The sequence below is a fragment of the Taurulus bubalis genome (genome assembly GCF_910589615.1).
Source record: "Taurulus bubalis genome assembly, chromosome: 20".
Taxonomy (NCBI): domain Eukaryota; kingdom Metazoa; phylum Chordata; class Actinopteri; order Perciformes; family Cottidae; genus Taurulus; species Taurulus bubalis.
Window position 1 is genome coordinate 2,131,596 of NC_136608.1, and position 23,598 is coordinate 2,155,193.

At 44.5% G+C, this 23,598-nt stretch overlaps 1 protein-coding gene and 1 long non-coding RNA gene across 6 annotated transcripts in view; both read right to left on the reverse strand.

Moving 5' to 3' along the window:
• Positions 1-16,456, reverse strand: part of LOC306752558 (DENN domain-containing protein 5B-like) — a gene marked incomplete at its 5' end in the record, with an annotated part of 66,727 nt that extends 50,271 nt beyond the window's left edge. For all 5 annotated transcript variants that reach the window (XM_079236338.1, XM_079236337.1, XM_079236335.1 and 2 more), the window contains one exon: positions 16,348-16,456. In XM_079236338.1, coding sequence (XP_079092464.1) covers positions 16,348-16,456 — 109 coding nt within the window. The remainder of the gene's footprint in view (positions 1-16,347) is intronic.
• Positions 16,457-17,963: 1,507 nt separating this feature from the next.
• On the reverse strand, positions 17,964-21,787 carry LOC306752402. The gene is made up of 3 exons (XR_013771219.1): positions 18,739-21,787; positions 18,560-18,622; positions 17,964-18,417 (listed from the first exon to the last, which is right to left on the reverse strand). It is a non-coding gene; the product is annotated as an uncharacterized lncRNA (long non-coding RNA).
• Between the last annotated feature and the right edge of the window lie 1,811 nt (positions 21,788-23,598).

Sequence of the window (23,598 nt, forward strand, 5' to 3'; positions counted from 1 at the left end):
TTCCACTGCAATGATTACACCGTTTTATGAGTACTTGTATACAAAGTACTTCAGACTTGTTTGGACATGAACAAAGACATTAGTCACAGTTAAGGGCTGGAAACATAAGGCTAGATTCAGTCTTCTTTCTTTCTGACTATAATATTGAACAGATGATCACAACTGCAGTGTACTGAGGCCTAACCCACCAGCCCCAAAATTGGAATTGCATTTCATGTCCGGGGCCTTTTTGCACCCACTCCGTTTGCAGCAGTGGGTGTGATCCTCCCTCGGCCTCAGCATAACAGTTTGCTTTCTTTATACACCCCCCCCTACCCCCCCCCCTCTGTACTTCAGCTGACAATCATCAGAATAATGAGGTCATTTCCATCAATGGACACCAGACAGCCAGACCCGACTCCGAGTGTCAGGGTATTATATGACACACGCCGCATCATTAGAGGCACAAATCACTTAATGCACCGCTAATTACATGCAATGGGCCCCAGGAGAGTACACACACACACACACACACTTTATACATAGAACACACACACACACACACACACACACACACATACACTTTATACATAGAACACACACACACACACACACACACACATACACTTTATACATAGAACACTATGGAGGAGAGAGCGGTTGAGGCAGCATCTCATTAGAGCCCCATACAGATGGAGCAAACACACACACACACACACACACACACACACACACACACACACACACACTCTAATCATATGTCGGCCACAGACACGATGATGCATAATGTATTTGGAGCGTGTTGCCCTGCCATACCGGGTGATCCGACACCCTGCTCTAGAAGGGTGTGCGAGAATCTGTGTGTGTGTGTGTATATGTGTGTGTGTGTGTCCATGAAATGCAGACCGAGGAAGCAATCTCTGAAACTCGCACGCCGACAGAGACACCGACGTTTCACCTGCAGCGTAGAAAGGTGCAGGCTGTGTGTGTGTACGGCTTTGACAGCAGGCCTGTGGCCGTCATTATCCACAGTCTCCGGGGCCTTGAATGTCTCGTGCTACTTCACAGGCATCCGTCAGTCATGCAACAATGCATTCTGGGCCTGAAGAGCCTGCAGACCCCCCCCCCCCACACACACACACACACACACACACACACACACACACACACACACACACACAGGTCTGGCTGGAATCTGAACAGGTAGAATGTCATGGGTCAAAAGGAGATCCGCAGATACCAACCGATTAATTTATCATTCATGAGCCATCCAGACAGATTTCTGTCACTGGAGTGAATGAAACAAGGTTTTAAACAAAAGAAGGTCGAAATCAACCAGCAGACTTTGCTCCAAGCGCTTTTTCAAGCGGTACTCCAGCAATCCCATCAGTATTGATCTTATAAGACAGGGCGGCTTGCAAGAAACTGTCTTTGAGGGCGCTCTGTGTCACTTTGTAGTTATTTTGTGTCTCTTTGTGTTATTATTATGCAATTTTGAAGAGGTTTCGTGCCTTTTGGTCATTTTCCATCTCTTTGGGGTTGCTTTAGTTCCCTTTATAGTTGTTTTGTGCCTCTTTGTGGTAGTTTGGGATCTTTTTGTTTGTTTGTCAAAAAGCACCTATAAAATATATGAATAGTTTAATAGTAGTATGTTCGCTTTCAAAATAAGGTTTGCGTTGATCCTCTGGAGCAACGGTCCCTCACTGTTTTCACTGTCCCTGTTCAGCAGCAGTTAAGGAAAGGCTTTTCTTCTTCCTGTCCAAAGCCTCACTACAGATCAGCAGGAGTTGATCTACTGCTCCATCACATTCCACCACACAGTGCACCAGCAGCACCTGCTGCAACTGGGCAAGCAGCCTGCCCCCCCCCCTCACACACACACACACACACACACACACACACACACACACACACACACACACACACACACACACACACACACACACACACACACACACACACAGCTAGCTACATGAAGCTGGGCTGCCAATTCTTGGCACTGGGCGAGATCAGCACCCATCCGTCTCCCTGACAACCGGGCAACTAAAGATGGGGTGGGGGTTGTTGTTGTTGTGGCGATGGGGAGGTAGCGGTTAACACCTTCTAATCACTTAATCATTATGAGTTACCCATACATAATGTGCAAATGAGAACGCAGAGCAAGTGTGTGTGTGTGTGTGTGTCTCTCTCTCTCTCTCTCCCTCTCAATGGTCTAGTGTCCCAGTGCCAGGGCTAAACTGGCTCTATTCAGGACACTGCTGTGGTGATGTCACCCCGCTGTCATGCTGTCAAACACAGCTTTGTTCCATTTTCCACTTTAAGGCGGCGAGGAGGAGGACAGAGAAGAAAAGAGAGAGGAGGAGTTTTCATTCAGGCAAATGCTCTGGTTGCTCCCCTGGGTCCGTCCATCACTTCACGACTCACTGTCACCTGACTGTCTTAGCAGCTGCTGTTGATTCACTTCTTGTTCAGACCTCAGAAAACTGGCTGATGAAAGCCGAAAAGATAACCCTAACCTGGATATGCAGTGATGAAGGATGATGGCACTTTGTTGCACCGATGGATTTGGAGAGGAAAACGTCCCCCTCCCCCCAGTTAATCTGCGGACGCCACAGTGGCAGCAGACCAGCATTCTTTACTCATGACACAACCGTGTCAGCAGGCTGTCTGCCGGTCAGAGACGAGCTCTGCTGCAGCTTCACACCAAGCCATGAGACGTAAAACCAGCAACGGCCTTTAACCTGCAACGTCCCCATAAAGATATCAAAACGTACTGGTCAAACAATTCAATAAGGCCTTTTTTTTGTATACATGCAAGTTGGAAATGGAAACACACTTGGTGATGCAGCTGATGCATGATAAAGACGTGCACATTGAATGGCACCAGATAAACAAGCCTGTGACCATTTAAAATGTTAAATATTCTCATGTAAACGGAACAGTATTCAACGGGTTCAAGCGACTGTGGACGATAAAGTGACAGATACTACAGGCTCTTTCAAAAAGGGATGAATTTACTACATTTGGAACGTGTACATTGTTCTGTTCCAATAACCCGGTTTATCCTTCATACTGTCTTCCTGCTGGTCCTTTCTCTGTTAGCAGGCTGTTGCAGTAAAAGAGTCTCATCCACCTGTCCTGTGTGATTATATGTTAAAGACATGTTTATTTTATTATGACGAAGAACTAAGACTGGCAGGAAGTAGCTGTCTGAGCTGCTGCGTGTGCGTGTGTGTGTGTGTGTGTGCATGCGCGCGCTTGTGTGTGTGCAAACAGCAGCTGTTCCTGCAGCAGCTGCAGGCGTATGAGGAGGTGGTGATGGAGATGTCTCTTTGCAAAGAGCATATTTATAGAAGTTCATTATTAAGGCAGGTGTGCATGTCCAGGTCAGGTCTCACCTGGCTTCCCTGCATTTCTCAATTAAGGTTCACGTCAGGAAAACTTAAAAATTTCACAAAGGGCAAAGCGCATAATGCTTCCTGAGATGTGTTTTAATAGTTGTACTCCATGTAGCTTAGTAACTGATAGAATGTAGTAATTCTGTCAAAAAATGAACATAACACACCATTATTTGAATGCTGGCTTCTATTTGAGGATATGTGACAATAGTACTTCTGAAATTAGGGCTGCAACAACGAATCGATAAAATCGATAAAAATCGATTATCAAAAGTGTTGGCAACGAATTTCATTATCGATTCGTTGTGTCGCGCGATTATTACGCCGGGCAATAAGTCGCGGAGAAGAAAAAAAAAGAGCGGAGCAGAGCAACTGGCCGGCCAGCGTTTCTGAGATTGGAGTGAGACACGAGAAAAGCTGAGGTCGTGATGTTCTCAAAAATAGAAGATCTTTGACAAGTCGAGTCTTGGCCAATCAGCGTCTTCATGTTCCTCAAACTTGTTTTTAATGGAAGCTAGTCAGCTTGCTATCGCGTTAGCTAACGTGTTTGGGTTGTGTATTGTCGTTAAAGTTCCGTTATGTTCCGTTACAGTTCAGTCTTGCTTGTAAAAAACCGTAACGTGATGAAACATGCCGTCACCCCCCGGGTCTGGTTCAGTTCACGCTGTCACTCGTTAACGTTAAACCGGCGGATCTGGCTGCAGGTTTTTTTTTTTTTTAAGTAGAATGAAGCAAATCACGTAGTTGGGCTTAGCCAACAACGTGACGTCGTGGTCATAAGAGACCCAGAATGAAAGAGTTTAAGGAAGAGGACGCTCTATATGGAGCAGTACAGCTTCCCTCTGTCCCAGTATTTCATACATATTGATAAAGCAGGGTATGCTAAATGCAGCCTCTGGAGGGATCAATTACAGTAAAAAGGGCTCACATTTGGCAGATGTAAAGCATAGATTTGTATGTTTTTAGTGTTAGTCCATTTTGTTGTTTTAATTAACAGCTCAGGGATGTTCAAGGAGCAACCTGTTTGTGCACTTTCTGAAGATGTTTTGCACTGTCACTTCTGTTTTTGAATAAAGGGTTGGAAATTAACACTTTTTTGATAAAAACATTTTTTTATCCGATTAATCGAAAAAATAATCAACCGATTAATCGATTATTAAAATAATTGTTAGTTGCAGCCCTATCTGAAATGTTGACTTTCCCAGCAGCACATGGATGTCGATTCAAGGCTGAAGTCCTCTGGAACTTTCTGAGACTTTCTGATACAGACAGACGGGGGAGTGAGAGCATCATCTCTGTTGGCAGAGGTGACAGAAAGCATCATCTCTGTTGGCAGGTGACATAAAGCATCATCTCTGTTGGCAGGTGACATAAAGCATCATCTCTGTTGGCAGAGGTGACATAAAGCATCATCTCTGTTGGCAGAGGTGACATAAAGCATCATCTCTGTTGGCAGAGGTGACATAAAGCATCATCTCTGTTGGCAGAGGTGACATAAAGCAGTATCTCTGTTGGCAGAGGTGACATAAAGCAGTATCTCTGTTGGCAGAGGTGACATAAAGCATCATCTCTGTTGGCAGGTGACATAAAGCATCATCTCTGTTGGCAGGTGACATAAAGCATCATCTCTGTTGGCAGAGGTGACATAAAGCATCATCTCTGTTGGCAGGTGACATAAAGCATCATCTCTGTTGGCAGAGGTGACATAAAGCATCATCTCTGTTGGCAGAGGTGACATAAAGCAGCATCTCTGTTGGCAGAGGTGACATAAAGCAGCATAGTGTGTCGTCTGAATGACTACAGAAGGAGTTTAACAGAGGCATCGCACGAAAACACGTCGTGATCCACAGCCAGCCTCGTGGCGGCGAGGCGTGTGGGAGACGAGTGAAGTAAAAAGGGCACGAGCAAAAGAGAACAAATCAAGTGGAGCACAGGACTGGCAGGATGAGGGACGACTGAATCGCCCCGACTGAATATTAAACAGATATTACAGGGGAATAACGACCCATTTAACTTCCCAACACAAGCTCTAAGCAGTGTAGAAGACATCATTTAAACTACTAAAGCCAAGTGAATACACCATCAAATCATGTATTTCCATATTATTTCAATTTAGTGTAAATTTTTCTTCTGGAGCTTCAAAACTCAGAATGTAATATGGCCCTTAAATGCACTGAAGGGTTTACTTTTGGCGGATCATATGAATGCAATAAAAATGTACTACTTCGTAGTTTCGTTTCATTATCTCTTTTGTACATTTGTGATTGCTCCTTACCGAAGCTAAAGCATTCCTGTGTGATCAGTCGCAGCTCTAACTACAACAAATACTCTCCGAAATACGGTCATCATTCATTTATCATTGATCAAGTGATCTGGAATTAGTGCAGTGGAATCTACATTATGCTGAATTTACACATTCCATTGACTGAGTCACTTGATATCAGGGGTAATTCTTCACTTGGAGAAGGACATGTTTCACTCATAACGGGCTCTTTAGAGCTCAAGTCCTGGTTCTAACCAACTCTCTCAGGTCATGCTACAGAAAGTAAGTGAAGGTCAGATCATGTATTTGAATGCAAATGTATTCTCAAATAAATCGGTGCACTACGATATGGTTTTTGGACTGTGCTTGCAGGAGCACTAAATGAGTCAAAGGAGAGAGACGGGAGGTCTGACTCGGCCTCCTTTGATATCCTGGCCGTACGCTCGGCTTAGCAAAGCGAGAGGGTTTTACAGCTGCGCTCAGCAAGGTGCACACGCACCGTCTACAAAGAAGTACACATATCCCGTTTTACGAATCTGGCTCTAAAACACACATTCACAGCCAGACGGCCCTAAAGAGTTTGAGGGGAGCCGTCTGTGACTTTCCATAATTAGTCTGCGTGTTTACACACCAGAAGAGGATTTCCACCCACTGTGTTCATGACACTACAACTTACAGCTTAGATATTGATGTTACGACTGTACCTAACCCTTATTTTCATAATCAATTTGCTGATAATTTGAGCAGTGGATTCGTATACAAATGCCCATCACAACGACTAAAACGTCCACGCATCGGACCGCTGTTCATGTCCCGTGTGAAACCGAGACGTTACGGACTCATTTAGTGCCGTATCTTCCATACACTGCTTCTGTAGTTAAGTATACCCAGACTGTCCCAGGAGGACACATCAAGTACTAGTGTGTGTGTGTGTGTGTAAACAACTCACTGGTGCATTTCATGCAAATATCCAATCTGCTCGAGTCTCATCTGTCGAAGCAGCTAGAAGCATGTGTCCACCTCCATCTGATGATGTTGTGCTTTACATGCAGCAGATCAACGCTCAGATAAGACAGCTGTGAGCACTGGACCGGTGCATCAGGAACAGTATCCGTTCGATGCTGACATGGTTCATTGCATGTTGGTTTAGCTTACAAGAATGCAGACACATTTTCTTTTACATTTCATTTAGCTGACGCTTTTATCCAAAGTGACTTACATTAATGCTCTATACACCGTAGACACAGCAACAGGGAGCAATTCAGGGTTAAGTGTCTTGCTCAAGGACACATCAACATGGACTAGCAGAGCCGGGGCTCGAACCACCGATCCTCTGATTGAAAGACAGGCATGCTAACCACTGAGCCACAGTCTTATAAAGGGGAACTCTTCTGTAGCTCTGGAGGAGCTTTGAAAATAACCCTGATGATGTCACCTGGGTCATCTCTGTTTAGACCTGTAGGCACAAAGCCAGCTCTCTAAATTGGGGTGTGGCGTTTGAGAGATGCCAGCGACTGCAAGGCACCGATAGTTTGACAAAACCGATTCCATTTGTTGCATTATGGGAAATGTAGGATCCAGTGGTTTTGGACTAAATGTCTGACAATCTTAACCATTCTTTTCCGTCACATGCACTTTATGGAAGGGAAGTCCCAAACAATTGGAATGCAGATTTGATAGCAAAATACATTTTCTTTCACCAGATGTTCAGTTGTAGTCATACTCTTCCCGTCCGTCTGAGCTCCTCTCAAGAGTTATAATATCGGCCGTCCCTTCACTCCGCTGAGATAAACAACCAAAGGCCCTGGTTCAGGAATAGCTGCAGAGTCTGTCTAAGCCCACCAATTACATAACCTAGTGTTACATTCAGAGGAGGAGAGAGGGCTCGACTGAAGAGGGAACAGGAAACACACACAGTCAGCTAATTGGTGAAGATGTAGGGCTGTTTGTTAAACCCATTCTGGGGGATTTACATTGAGCCGCCGTGTGCTGGGACAATCACACTGACTGGATCCCACTAATAATACTAATTGATTTCATCTGTAACTCATTATTTAGTCATTTCAATGTAATGCAGTTAGTTGTTGGGTTTGTAGAAAGGGTTTAAATAAGTAAATTGGAACAATATTGGAACAATATTTTTTCTCTTCCAATGTACTGTTTGTTTGTTTGTGTGCGGTCACTCAGGACCTGGTAGCCTCTGCTGCTCTGCCTCCAGCCTGGATGTTTCTGTGAGGTCATGACTAGGTGGCTTCATTACACACATCACTAGTTTCATTCACTATATCACTGTACAGGGTGCTCAGCTTAATGGAGTGTTCTGCCGGGGGGGAGGAGCGGGACCAAAATCAAAGAGTAGCCAAATAGATCCGTTCTCTGGGTTAAAACAAACACAACAAGTTAGTAAAGTGGCGATGAGGGAGAGCATGACATGCACCAGCTTATCTGATAGCGGTCATGCTTTGTTGACACAGCCTTATCAGACCAGCAGATGAGTTGGAGCGTAGATCAAAGTCTAATGAACTAGCCATCAAAAGCACAAACACACACACGTATGTTCTTTCTTCTAGAACAAGTCGACATGACCGGCCAACCAAACGTCCTTCATTCCTGATATTTATTCTCTGTAACTTGGTTGCTACTGTGACAAACAAATCCCCTCTTGGGGATGAATAAAGTAAACATCTATCCATCTATCTATCACAGACGGACACATGTCTTCCCTGTCCTCAGGTGCAATCCGACCTAGAAAGAGACCTAACTGATGTGTGCATGAGAGGAGGCGGCTCAATCGGCTCAGTTCGTATGTTTGCAAGGCTTCATGTGCCAAACACACACTGTGTTGAGAAGCAATTGTAAAATAAATGAATACTCGGTAATGCTCTCTGTAATCCGGTGTGTGTGTCCAGCATGTCTCTCAGTGAGGGGCCTGTCAGCGGGCAGCAGGGCCCCGGCTCCACAGTGGCTCTAATCCGTCATAAGGGGCCCTAGTTACCGGCGGGCAGCCTATCGCGGTTATGTAAGGAGATTTACAGCCCGCCTGACATCACAGCGCACTGTGACAGAGATGAGGCTTCGTTTGAGCGGGTCATGAATCCCAGCGCTTTCAGTTAGAATCCGTCCAGCTTCTTTTCCCCAGTCCTCGCTGGAACAAGGCTGTGTAGTTTGCTTGAACAATTATTCAATTTTCAAAAATAGTCACAGGTTGTTTTTTCTGTCGCTCAACGAATCACTTAAAATCAACTCATTATTTTAGCTCGAGCTTTGGCATTACTGCCCAAACTCAGGAACTGCACTGTTGGCTCTACGGAAAAGGGGTTTGAAAAGAGAATCATAATGGTTATAGATTAGAATAATGCACAAGAATTGTAACTTCATACAGACTGTAATATTCACAACGCTGGTGCTCGTTGAGGAGTATATCCATTCTGAAGGCCTGCTGTCCCTCGTCCACTGAGGAGGAGGAAGCAGGGGAGGCCACAGTGTGCTCTGGCTCTACAGGTAACAGACCTCGGGCCAAAGAATTCTTGATGAAAGACCATTATGTCCCATGAATGGCTGCCCTTCAATACATCGCCACGGTTACTGTGTGCACTCCAAGTGATGCACGAGCACGACATATATGAAGTGTTGGCCAAGGAAACCGCAGAGCTGAAATCTGTGGAACTGCCCGACGGTCTACGAGAGACGCATCAAATGAGCAGCCCAGTGGGTTCAAGCGCTCAAAAGGGAACATAATGGAATGTCTTCTACGGTTCATCCCTTTGCTCACTAGGATCCTTTACGATGAAGCATTATCATATAAGGATTCCATTGGAAATGTCTTGTCTGGGAATTAAAGATGGGCAAACGCCTCAGCAGGAACCAATCTTGTGCATGTCGGCGTCGGCTCTAACAAAGCTCGATACTAGAGTTGTCTGGGATTTTGGTCCACGGAATATAGTGACACAATTTAAATGTAGATGTATTTTCCGGTGTCGTAGGCCAACCGCTTCAGTTATGGAATAGACATTTCTGAGCTTAGTGCACGGTTTTAGCTGAGAAACAGCAAATAAAAGAAGCTACAAGGAAAAAGCCAGTGACATTTTCATATCAACCCTTGAGTTCCTGGAGGACATGATTTGACATTCAGAGCTAGCGCCGCCGGGAAACAAGAGGCCTGGTTTCCGGGACTGGGTTGACGACCTTTTACAACTGATAGACCTTCAGAATGCATGAGGACGCAAGAACACTGGGAGATGCTCGATGCGAGGCATCCATTATGCTTTTGGGTGTGTTATAGTGTGTGCAGTCTGCAATCAATGCACACATGGTCAACCGACAAAATCTCCATCATGCAGCTTTTGATCTTTTTTTCCATTTGAAAAGTTAAAAAGATGGGTTAAATCAGGGGCTCATTATGCTTCAAATTGACTTTCACCCCTCAGAAGTCTTAATTTGGGAGCTCATCCGACAGTTCTTGAAACTTTCCGAAGCTAACTAACAATCGGGCCCACTTCACGAGTTTGGCCAGGTGTACGGAGGTGAGAACTTGTTCATTTCAACCAAAACCCAACCTTTAGAGATTTCCAATAAGCTCAATAAAGAACACTAAAAACCTCCTCTTGATATAAAATGGACCAAAGAAGAGGCAAGTTGAGTGTCTATGTCCAAGTCCAGCTCCAACCAAGTTGTGGGTCCCTCTCATAAGCAAAACAACCCCCAAACTCCCCTTGGTTCTTTTGTCTAGAGACAGACCATATGGAGCTCGGGGTCAGAGGTCGCTCTGAGGGAGGGGCCGGGAAATGTCTCTCAAGATCAACTGCTCACTTTGCCGTTGGAGACGGAGAGGCGGTGGCAGATGGAAGCGACCAGTCGGCAACGGCATCCTCAGAGGTCGTCAGGTCCCGCTGACTCCCAGAGGCCGACCATCCATCATTATGCTTGAACTTTGTCTAGCAGCATATGACAGCCTCTCCTTCTCTCGGATGAGACCACATGACCCTAAAATCAACATGTAAAGGCAGATGAAGGGCTCTTCAACGTAAACCTACAAAATGCAGTTGAGGCAACAAATGTCTCTTTTTAGTCTTGCGTTCCCACCACACAGTTGGATGAGTTCCTGCCCAGAAACTACACACTACATGGAAACTGCTTCTGTGCTGTGGCTGAGTTTACCGGAGTAAAAGCTACCACAGACATTGAAGAAGCATGCAGCGAATGTTCACTGCTGTAGGATTGCTGCATTTCTAGCCCAGAGCTAATGGGACACAGACTACAAACCCCTGAACACCACTAATTTCTTCTTCCTGAAATTGGTCACAAAATCATTACATGTCCAGTGAGGCCCAAACATCAAGAGCCATTAAAGCTGAGCAACAGTGAGTCTCTTTATAAAGACCGACAGGAGGATGCCTCTGGTCAAACAATGCAGGAGGAGCAGAGTCACTGTTATGACCATGTATCTGTGTGTGTGTGTGTGTGTGTGTGTGTGTGTGTGTGTGTGTGTGTGTGTGTGTGTGTGTGTGTGTGTGTGTGTGTGTGTGTGTGTGTGTCTTTACAGCGATGCGTTCAGTGTAGCCTGGAGGAGCTGTCTGAATGGATTACTCTAACAGGCTTAACAGCAGCCCGGCCGGGCTAACGGAGCACGGGGCAATGAGCTGAGGACAAGACGCAGAGAGATGAAAGGAATCACTACAGGGTGAAGAGAGGAGGAACAAACCGATGAGCCGTGAGAGATAAAGAAGAGTACAAGAGGAAGACGAGAGAATCCCTAGCAAAAGCAGAACATGGCAAAAGTGGATTCATAAGTGACAATATTGTCCTAATGTTGTCGTTGTAAAGCTCGAGACAAACAGGAGATTCCTCCTTTACAATAGTGGACAGAGGTTTGCATTTTGTTTTATGGCGCTATAGCAAATTATTATTAATTATTACCTGCCCATTACCCAGGCATGCTTGTGTTGGCATAAGTCAACGGGGGCGTTGTTTAGCCCCAGTCACCATTAGCATACGTCAGTGGGCAGTGTCTGCGTGCTGCCTTTGTGCTGCCTGGCTCCCAGGCCAGTCTCTGTGTGGACAGATGGTCCAGGCCAGAGGGGAGCTTTAGCTGCTCAAATCCCTTTGTGTCCCGCTAAGGAAAACTCCCACCTCCACCCCGGCCTGCACACCTCTGTGCTCCGGTCGTATTTGAAGCCGCACCGACCGGCTTCGTAGCGCCCAATGGCAGCATGGGAGCTCTCTGTAAACGGAGTACTAATAGCCAGATAAGCCCACTGTAGCTGTAAATTGTCCCAGATGAGGATCAAGCGTCCCAGACTGCTTACACTAAACTGGCTGGCCAGGTCTTCACAGGTGTGGTTTAGCTGTTTATCACATTCATCTCATGGGATCCAGTCAAGTGCAGTCATGTTTAGGAAAGTCCTTCCACCTCATTACAGCAAGTCGTTACATGCCAAGTCTCATGCCCGAAATAAGCACCAGAGTCACTTTTGCATGAAAGCCACAGCTGCAATCCCACTAGATTACATTTGGTTATACTTCTGTATCACTTTCAACATGACTCCGGACAGAATTAAGTGCCGTAGGACTAACGTAGAGGCTGCTGCAGAGTTTAAAATATAGGATAAAATATAGGATATCCAATCTTTCTATGGACGGTTAGTGCATGACGCTGCTATTGGTAGAACATGGACATTAACTGTATAATTAAAAGACCGATCAGTAAACTTTGAAGCTCTTATGAAAGATAGGTTGAAGCTTGGAAACATTATTGGCACCAGGCTAGGATCTAAAGCTGGTTATAAATGTGCTTTAACTAGCCGGTTCTCCCTGAGGTGATATTAACTCATTTACGTCGCAGTTATGGCCGTCGTCCAATGAAAGGATCCCATCTAACAGACCACAGAAGGGCTGCTACAGGGGAGCGGTGGGTGACACTCGGGTGTGAGGTGTGATGAGGTGTTAATGATGGAGATACAGAGGAGGACATGAAAGGAGAACAGAGGGAGCATGCGGTGGAGGAGGAAGACGATGAAGAGGAGGAGGAGAAGGTCTGGTGCTGCCGGACAGTGAAGAACACCTAACGGACCAGATCATGTGAGAACTGAAAGTGAGAATCACCAACGAGCCTCCACACACGCGTGTGTGTTCATGCATATCGGTAACGACACATGCAATCAAGCATGCCGGTTGTCCCCTCCATCAGCATCAGGGCTGGACATTTCCGTGGGAAGATCACATTCAAACACATCACAATAAAGTTATAATTTATACTGAATAGATTTTGCTTTGAACGCATCGTAGAGTTACTCAATGCAACCTCCGTTAGCGCCAGCTGTTAGCTCTGTTATTAAGCCAGCAGGACTTTGTTTCCCACCGGCTGCTAGCAGCTAACGTTAACTAGCTCGCCTGCCGATTGTAACACTGATTTGTTGTTCACAATGTAGCATTAAACAGGGGATAAAAGGGCTTCTTCCCTTGGACGTGTTGATGGTAACTTAACTGCACTATCTAGGATTTTAGTGCGTTAGCACTTAAGTTTGTAGCTTTGCTAGGCGATAATTAGATTTGACATTTTCCCCAGGGCGCCGTTAGCCTGAAGCTCTGCCTCGGTACCTACGTTATTGCAGGAAAACATATGGGGTCTCATGACATCTCTACAGCAGATGAAACATCAACAAGTGAAATGGTCACTTTGGACTGTGGGAAATTGTGACACCCATTTCTCAAGATGTTCTCAAATTTTGCAGCCTATAAAATAAGTCAGAAAAATGTACATATTAATCCATAATAAAAACATGTTAGTTGCTTGATTTTGAATTCCTAAAAACAGTAATATCTCATCTATACTCAGACATCCATTAAAGTGAAACCCGAGGAAAAGAAGAAAAAAAATGAAATATTTAGAAACAGGTTTGTTGTTGGCCTTAAAGTGGAACACACCTCATACTGTGGCAGCATACCTTCGCCAACAACTGGCACGCCAAACGAATCACCCACATTAGCTCCTCTTGCCCTTCCACTCCACAATGCTGCTGACCCTAAATTGCATCTGGTGTTAGAATGCAGGGACTATTTGTGGCTCTGAATGCCAGCCAGGCTGTATTTATACCACGGAGGCCCGATGGCATGGTGAGGGGCGGGTGGGTGCTTGGGATGACCACATGGCTAGTTACTAGAGGAAACAAACCAGCGGATTAGCATTTCAGCCTGGGACCAAAGAGCCTCAGGATCTACAACAGGGCACGAGTTGAAATCAATGAGTTAAATATCCTGTCGAGAGTAAACTCACACCGAGACGGAGAGAGACGGTAACGCACACCACGGAGAAGCCTGAGGCCGGTCTACAGGAAGTCTGGCCCTCTGACTAGAACAATGGAGGGAAACAAGGCCACGGTGCCATACAAAGAGCAGGGAGGAGGGGAACTACAGCCTAAAATAAGTGAAGGCATAGAACGTTGCTTAATGTGGGTCACTGCCATTATGGCTGCTTGAAACTTGGGGTCCTAGAATATGTGGGGGGCTGGGATGCAGCCTTGACAAAAGAACGGAGGTTTACGGAGCGCCAAAGGCAACGTGTTGCTATCAATCATGGCAGCATTAGTGTTGCCGGTATGATAGGGCATCGTGGGGGAGGAGACCAACAGGCCTCATCAGAATTGTAAATGATCTTGGATGATACAGAAATGGGGGTGGGCAGCTTTGGGGATGACTGAAGAGGAGGCTGCTATCATGCTCTACTCAGGCTTGATTCATTCATTACTTCTCTCTTGATGTATTCTCACAGTAAACATTGTAAACATGAGTGCATGTTATCAATCTCTAGTTTCAAGTCTTCTTCAATGCATGATATTCATTTAGCAAATTATGGTCCATTTATACTCAAATAGACCATAAACCAGGGGATGCTTTGGGGCAGAGCTTACTTTGATTGACAGGTTGCTACCAGAGCCGTATAGAGCATCTCTCCTCAACAGCCCAAATATGGTCACATCGTTCACTGGTTGCAAAATACTAAGATGGCAACACCAAAATGCCCAACTCAAGGCTTAAAAACCACAGTCCACAAACGTCCCCTTCTTATATACAGTCTATGGCTTTCACAAGTAAAGAGTTGTAAAGGTCACAGGTAGCAGCGTCGCAATAAAACCATATTAGCAGCTAATCACATCTGGCAAGAACAGCCATCTTAAAGATGTGTCACTTCACCTGATCTCATCAGCTACACAACCATTTGTTTATACGTCGCTGTATGTTATGAGGACAATTGGTCAGTAGACCCCTCGATCACCAGCAGCTCTGGATGTACGCCACAGAAATGCTCAACTATAAGGATTGCTTGCAAGTAAAACACCAAGCTAGTAAATCTAGCAACGCACTAGTTCTTCTTTTCCGGCTGTGATGGAACTAGCTATGGAGGGAGCCACCTCCGTGCCTTCTCATCGCGTTGAGAGCTGCACATGCTTAGGACCGATTGGGAGAAAATGGCGGCGGGTAAAGACAAAGTTTATGATCTGTGCCAGAAAGCATTTCAGTTATCCTGTAAACCGGAGTTCAGGGAGGTGGTGTTAGAGGATGTGGGCAAAACTCCAGATTAATTTACTTAAAGGAAAATGTGGTCTTTGTTGTTGTTTTAGAACTGCTAATGAATCAAATTATTTATTGGGGCAACTACAAAATAGATTGGGGCAAGTAGATTTCTAACTCAGTTGCCTGACAGGGAAAGTGAAATGTAGTTTACGTTGAACCCAGAGTCGCCGGCATCCGCTTCAAAACGTTGGTACTTGCCTACCGTGCTCCGAACAGACCTTGACCAAGGAAAGTAGCACATAGTAGCACTTTAGTAGTACTTAAATGTTACTTCCTGAAAGCACTTTGTGGTTTAACTTTATTGAAGAAATTGTACTTTCTTGATTCTTGTTGTTCTCAGTTTGTCCTCATGGTTGAATCACTTATTGTAAGTCTCTTTGGATAAAAGCGTCAGCTAAAAGAAATGTAATGTAATGACTGGTGTTAGCAGAGCATACAGCGGGGCACATGGCTTATCAGTGTCACACACACACACACACGTACATTTTGGAACACATTGATGACAAGGCAAAAAAGTGCAATCACAGCTCACTTTCGACACACACACACACACACACACACACACACACACACACACACACACACACACACACACACACACACAAACACTTTACTATTGTGAACTTTGGCTTTGATTGCACAGACATAAGCAACTGATCTGACTGTGGTGCAACACCTCAGGCGGCTCTGAGCTGCTAGAACCGCATCCAGAAGAGAAAGCGAATATATATATATATATATATATATATATATATATATATATATATATATATATATAAATAAAGATGATATCTTACAGAGTAAAACAAACGACAGCACAGTTATGAAAGGTAGTTTCACCTCGACGGGCTCAGAGCAGTACAAGGGGAGCTTGAATCCCCTCATAACGTCCAGGAGACACCGGGAGAATGACGGTAATGACGGAGGCACCGAGCACTGTCGACCCGCAGGTACGGACCTCCATGTCACAATGTTGTTCAGCATTGTTGAACTAAAACTATCCCCCACGGCTGTGAAGCTTTTTACTTTTAGTTCAACAATTCTTCGAAACTGTGTGGAACCGAAGGGCTGCTGCTGTGGTTCTATTTGTTTCTGTTCTTTCTTCAAAACCAACCGCACAGAACGGAGAAGTCATACCTGCTAATTGGTCCGGTTCCAGTCCGGTTTCCGTGTCTATCCCACAGATAGCAAAGTAGTGGGCGAAGCGGCAGGGCGCCGCGCCGGACCCTGCGGAGCTGCCACTCATCCCGGCTACGTGTGCGGCGCTAGTCCGCTCCTAGTGCTCCGAGCGACACATCTTCAGGGGGGAGAACAACCCGAGATAAAAAAGCTCGAGTCCCGGTTCTGCGTCGGGTCCCGAGCAGATAGACTAACGCCAGTAGTATTCCGAAGTTCGTGTTGAACGTTGTCGCGGTGCGAGTTCGCTTTCAGCGCGCTCGTGTCGCACACAACCGCCTGCGCTGGACGGGGGAGCGGTGTGTGTGTTGTTGTTGTGTGTGTGTGTGTGTGTGTGTGTGTGTGTGTGTGTGTGTGTGTGTGTGTGTGTGTGTGTGTGTGTGTGTGTGTGTGTGTGTGTGTGTGTCTCAGGCTCGGAGGAGGCGGGATTTTCAAATGTAGTGCGCCGGTCAGTCAGTCAGTCAGTCAGTCAGTTCCCTGGAACACAGGCCGAACGGAACAACGTTTCAATCTGATTTCATCAAAGCAGCCGCGGCCACATATTAATGCGCATTATTACGCAATGTATAAGTCATTTCTGCGTCATGGATCGTGGTCCATGCCTACTACTCATTATATGAATCATTTATGTCATATTGATGTAATGTGCTGTAACTCTGTTACGTTGTTCATTCTGGTCACGTGACATCTGTTGCTTCTGTCCATCCATGAGATGGATCCTCCTCTGTTGCTCTATGAAGGCTTCTTCCTGTTTTCCCTGTGAAAGGGTTTTTACTATCTTTATTTGGGGAGTTTTTCCTGATTATGTTTTATCATTATAACTTCATTGTGTACGGTTATGTATCTTGTTTTTAATGCTATTCGCATGTATTACGGGATTGTTGTTGTTTTCATGATCAACCAAAACTTTACCAAGATGGACATGGATTCCTTTAAAAATATATATATATTCATATAATGACCAACAAAAATCCGTCAGATTTTGTGACGAACAATGGTCAAGTATTGTCAGACCCAACGTCAGGGTTAAGCTCCACTGATGAGGCTCCAGCTGTTCATACGTGTGACACTATCTTAATAAATGGAGCCAAAATTGTACAGCTGCCTAACATGTGACCATTTCGAAAGGATCAGTATATCTAGTGTCCCCAATCAGAGGATAGCATGTGTATTTTTATTACATGGCATTCTCACCTGTGGGATAATAATGAAAGAAATCCACAATACTGTTGTTACTCGTGGAAATTGTATTTCAAGATATCTACAACTTTGAGTGTGCTAGTCAAAACTAAATTTAAGATATCTTTAAATCCTTATAAAGTGGTCGTTTTGTAATTAAATAGGTGTGTGTGTGTATGTGTATATCTATATATATCTATATATCTATATCTATATATATATATATATATATATATATATATATATATAAAAAAAAAATTAAATTCCCTCAATCACAAAGAACTGTGTGAACTGTGTTCTGCAGTATATATTCCAATGCTTCCCTCTAGTGGTGAAACCGAAGAAACACACGAGACTTGAGACAGACTGAGACTTTTATGCATTTTCACATTAACGCTTTAATAAAAAGTGATACAACACTGCCCATAGGAATACTGCAATAAGCGCAGTTTTCGAAGTAAAAAAAAAAAAAAAAAGTAAAATGTGATATATACATATAGATCAAAATACCTTTTAAAGTTTCATGTTTTGACTGAATTCAGATCAAAGAGATTTAACAACTTGAATGTATATACATTGAGGTAGCTGGTTAAAAAGATTGATTCAAACATTTAGAAGCATGACCATTAACACAAATAGATGGTGTAACACATTTAAAGAATGTAACAGGAACAGTTAAAACACAGAACATGTTTTGGCAATTCAAAAGTCCTAAACGACAGCACCAGCTTTCCCTTTGGACATGAAACAAACTTGACTCGGTTCGGCGACACAGGCACCCTTTTCTCACAGATAAGGTCTTGGAGGGGATCTACCAATCTTCTTCTCTCTGCTGGAACCTATGATGCCAAACTGCCGGGAACAGAAAAAAAAAAAAAGATTACACCCGTATCTGAGAAATCCAGATGAAACTGCATAGTGTGGTGTGGTGGCTTTAAAAAGTATTTCATGCATGCATGGGACAAACCATGTTAGAGAAAATGTGAAGCGTCACCTTTTGTTGACTTTGCCACTGTTGGCTTCTCTGACCACTTGTAACCTTCACCCACAGAGTCTCCTATAGTAGGAATACAGGTTAACATGCATTCTAATTAGATTAAAATAACCTGACGACCATGTGAATTTATTAAGGACAATTAAAACACAGTCAAGAGACTTCAAAAAGGTACACACTTCTTTCTTTGTGGGAAACCCGGTTTATGGCCTTTGTCCACCGTTTGGCATCCTTAGTGGCTCTCTTCATCAGCATTGTAGCAGGCTTATGGTGGTTGTGCCTCTTTCTGGGTGCCCTTCCATCACTGGCCCCGTCATGGTGACTATGCTCTGATCTGACGTTATCCTTCCTCAATTTTCTGTCTCCCCTGATTGGAGGAGAGCTAGTCACTTGTTCCTTTGCATTGCCTGTTGCATTTAATTGCATGGTAGATGCTGGGCCTTTTGAGAGAGGATGGTTTAATGTTGAGGAGCTAACAAACTGCCGTTTGTTAAGTGGAAACGAAAGTTCTCTGGGATTATATGGCGGACGAGAGGAGGCCTCTGAAGGATACACACCGCTTGAGGAGACTGAGCTTCGTCTGGCCTGGACAGGAAGTGGTCTACTTGTGGAAGACGAGCTACTGAAGGAAGTGGATGGGCCTTCCTGCACAGGTAAGGAAAGCTGTCTTGACACCCTTGCAGGCTTTCGTGCATTGGTGTGAACGTCATTCTTTATTGCTTGGTTTTTATCATTTGCAGGTACGGGTGGGAAGAAAGGTACTTTTTTATTTCTGTTCGAAGGTGCTTCATTCTTTTCGCAGGACTCTGTCTTTTTGCTGGAATCCGTGGAGGCCTCTGGAGACAGAGTACCATCGCTACCCTGCATGTGGACTATAGGTTCTTCAATAAGTGTCAAGACTCCTTTGCGTCCAGAATGCTTCACAGCACAGCGAGGAATCACACAATTATTAGACAAATGGGAGTTTGCATCCTTCATCATAGGCTGCTTCTCTGGCAAGTCTTCAGATAATACATTCTTTTTTTTAGGCTTTGTTTTAGCATTTTCCAAAAGACTGTCCACAGACGCAGTTTGTCTGCTTTTTGGGGCAAATACATTATCACCAGCACTGTCCTCTGATCCTGATGAACCGATTCCTTTTGTAACGGCCTTCCTTTTGCTGAAATGGCCTTTTTTACGCACTCTCTCAGAATCAGGTATCACTCTTTTTGACGTTGTTTGTCTCTTGGCCTTGTGTGGTACATGTTCAGAGCCACCTCTTGCTTCAATCAGCTGTTCACTGTGCAACAGATCAGAGCAGGCATCCTCTGTCGCTTCTCTGAACTGTGTGTCACGAAGTTTAGACTGGCACTGTGGTGAGTCTGCCAAAGACGGTCTGGTTTCTTGGAGCTTTTCCTCAGCAGGTCCACACTCACCGTCCACACTTTCAGGTCGAACACATGGGTCATCGCCATTGTGCAACCCGGAAGAGAGAAATATTGGCATTTCGTAGTTTTCGGCAGGCTCATCCTCAGAGTCGATGATTATTACACTTTGTTCCGGGGAAATCTTGTGTGTGTTGGTCTTGTGTTGAACATGCTCAGAGGCAGCTTTGTTGTCAACCCACTGCTCACTCTTTTCTGTACACTCTGACGAGTCAGAGGATACATCCTGCACCATGACTTGAAATGGTGGATCATGTTTGGATTGGTGCAATGGTGCTGGTGAGTATACAGATGGTGGTCTGTTCTTTGGAATCTTGTCTTTAAAGGTTTCAGGCGAATGTCTCTTTTGTTGACTGGCTAGGGCATCGCCACGGTCCCCTGAAGAGCGTGACCGCTTCCGCTTTCTTTTTACCCTTTTTTTGCATTTTTGATCACTTTCATCTTCCGTGTCAGAATCCAAGTTTATTACATCATCCTGTAAATGCTTAGAGCAGCCGGGTTTGGCTTCAATCGGCATAATTATAACGTCATTGCCCTCGCTCTCTTCTTCAGACAAATAATCATTGGTCTTAGACGGCACAGGTGCTAAGCTTTTCCTCATCTTCTTGGACACTGTCATATGGTTGGATTCTGATGCAGATGAGTAATCACAACTATCTTCAGTTTCACCGCTGTCTGAAGACCCTCTTCTCTTCATAATTGTCTCTACATCTCCCTCAGAGTCCATTTCATGTTCATCGGGGCTACTGTCCATTGCCACAATTGTAATCTCAGAAAGGAGAAATGACTCTGGTGTGTCAAACACCGGCACTGGGGGGAAAGCAGTAGCTTCAACCGGGGGGAAAACAGTAGCTTGCACAAGATTTGGAGATGGCCAGCGTTTTGGACTTGGGACATTTGTTTCTGGGATATCCTGGTCTTCATCTTCTGGTTCAAATGTAAGGGTGACCATGGTTACAGGTATGACTACATGCTCATCATCCGTCTCATTATCAGTCGTATCGTCATCAGAACTCATAGAACTGGTAGCACAATATTGTTCTGTGACAAGTAGTGACTGCCTAACGTTTGGAGCAGCTACTAGAGTGGGTATAGTCGTCTCCGAAGCCATAGACTCAGTCTGACTTTCTGCTTCACTTATATCTTCATACTGTGGGTCTTCAAGATATGCAGGAGAGCTAAATTTGCAATGCTCTTTGTTTGGTAGTTCTGTGGCCAGCTGCAACGCATCATTGTCTGAAATGTCTTCATGCAGTGGATGTGCTTCCTCGACCTTGCTTTCACATCGCAGGGCATGTTTCTGTAACTGGTTTTCAGGTACCACCATGCTTATAGTTTGTGAACGCGCAAAACCCGCATCTTCCCTCGCATATTGTTGATCCTCAATGCTTTTCTTTTCTTTTGCATTTCTATTTAGGAGTAATGAGAATCCAAATGTTCCATTTCCAGACACCACTGAACTTGACTTAGTTTGAGGATCCTCTGCGACATCAACCATACGTTGAACACTGTCCAACCCTACTGTCCCCACAGGTTTAAGGGCTGCATCTCTTTTCTTCCTCTCTGTCATGTGGTTGAGAGCCCACGAAACACCAGGCACTTTGTCTATGTCATCCAAATTCTTGTTGCTATTTAACGAAGGAGACTTGTATTCTTCTTGTGACGAGCTGCGGTTGAGCACTATAGTGGGTTGTTGCTCCCTCCTGTCATCCCAGGTCATTCCAGGCACTGCAGTAAGAACCACTGGACTCTCCTCTTCATTCTTTGTGCAAGTGGCACCAACTTTCAGCATTATATGTGGATATTCTGTGGATGCAAAGAGATTAACGTTATCCATTTTCCCATTCCAATATTGTTGTAGAATGACTTTAGAAACGTTCTCCGTCTCGGCAATGCTGTCTACACTCTCCAGACTGGCAATGAGCTCCTTCAGTGCAGTTGATGAATAATTAAGAGTGGTCATGCCATTCTCTAAGTACTTATCGCACCATTTACTATGGAAACTTTCATCGTTACCAATACATGCATCTTCACAGTCATCTGAATAAACAAGTTTGCAATCGCTATTTGCAGGCATAGATACATCCAAATGTTTTTTTACCGACAGATCAAAAACTACCAATGCACTCTTCTCGACAGATTTATTTTTAAGAACATGTTTTGAGTTTTCTACAGCAGTGACTAGTATACCTGTTGAATGTTTCTCTGTTGCAGATGTAGCACAATCACACGTCTCGTTAAACTGGTGCATTAACTCAGCATTCGCTTTGTTGCCTTTTGAATTGTCCGCTTCAAGTGCTAAACAGTTATATTGTCCAACTGCAGCGGAGCACTCGTCAATCATGGCATCTTCTCCTTTAAAGGCAGAGGTTGTGGGGAGCTGGGACTGCAGTATGGAGTTCCTGCCCAACTCCTTATTGGAATGTCCATCACAAGTTAAATAGTTGCAAAAATAGGCAAGCTTTTTTGAAATAATGGCATGTATTTCATCATTTGTAGGCGGCTTCGTTTCACCAACTGACAAGACTTGCTGCTGATGGGGGGTGGAAAGAGTTCCTCCTGAATGATGTAGGTGTTGCGTTCTAGTCTGTCCACAGTTGAGAGCAGCTAGTGAACCAGCTTGCTGACCTTTATGGTGTATTTTGTCTGAAACATGAGCAACAGTGTTGAATGCCATGTTGGCATTAGTTTCCTCTGACTCTGAAGACTTGGTGGTAAAAGATTCAGACCGATTTTCAGAAAGCAAGTCAAACAGCAGTGGACAAGTTTTATGCAAAGTCTCAGAAGAATGCTGAACCTTTAGAGGAACAGTCTGTGCTACTTTAAGGCCGTCTCCCTGGAGTGTTGCAGAATTGGTACCAGCGGAAAAGGCACAATTCAAATGTTTTCTTTGCTGCAGTCCAGTATTCTGGTTCAAATTTGACCCTTTCAGAAAACGTCTAAGATTTCCCTTAGAACATTCCCTTTGTTGTCCACCGTTATTAACCAATTGTCTTACAGAGTAACCAACTGATGTCCCAAAATAACTGCGGTGCTGTACAGAGACGTGCGCTGATGAATGAGTGTCAGCTGATGTAAGAAAGTTAATTGTAGTATTAGTTAATATGGAGGGCTGGGATCCAGTGCTTACTGTACTTGCAGGTGACTCCTGTTGTTGGTGAAGTCCCTGTGACCGTTGTTGCAATTGTGCATAGCTTTTCTGCATCCGAGCAGGGCCGTATGCCACTTCAGGGTCCTCGGGACTTTGAGAGGCTACCATGTTTTGTATTTCATTCTCAGGATGAACCATTGGTACATTGATGGCCTGAGGTGATGACCGAGCACCAACGTTACTCCAGTGTTGGAATGCAGAATAGAATCCTCCTTGGCTTGACATCCAGATCAAGTCGCATGTAGAGCAATCTTAAAGTGATGACTTCAGTTTGAATCTCAAATCTAGGAAACAAACACAAGGACAAATAGGGATTGGTTGGAGTCCCATCACTACAATATAGGCCTTTTCCAATGTGAGAACCCAACAACACAGCCAAATGCTACATCGCAATATTTTTTCTTTTGAGGAATAACAAAAGGCTTTAAATGATCTATCTGGCGTGGTTCTTTACCACATTCTTC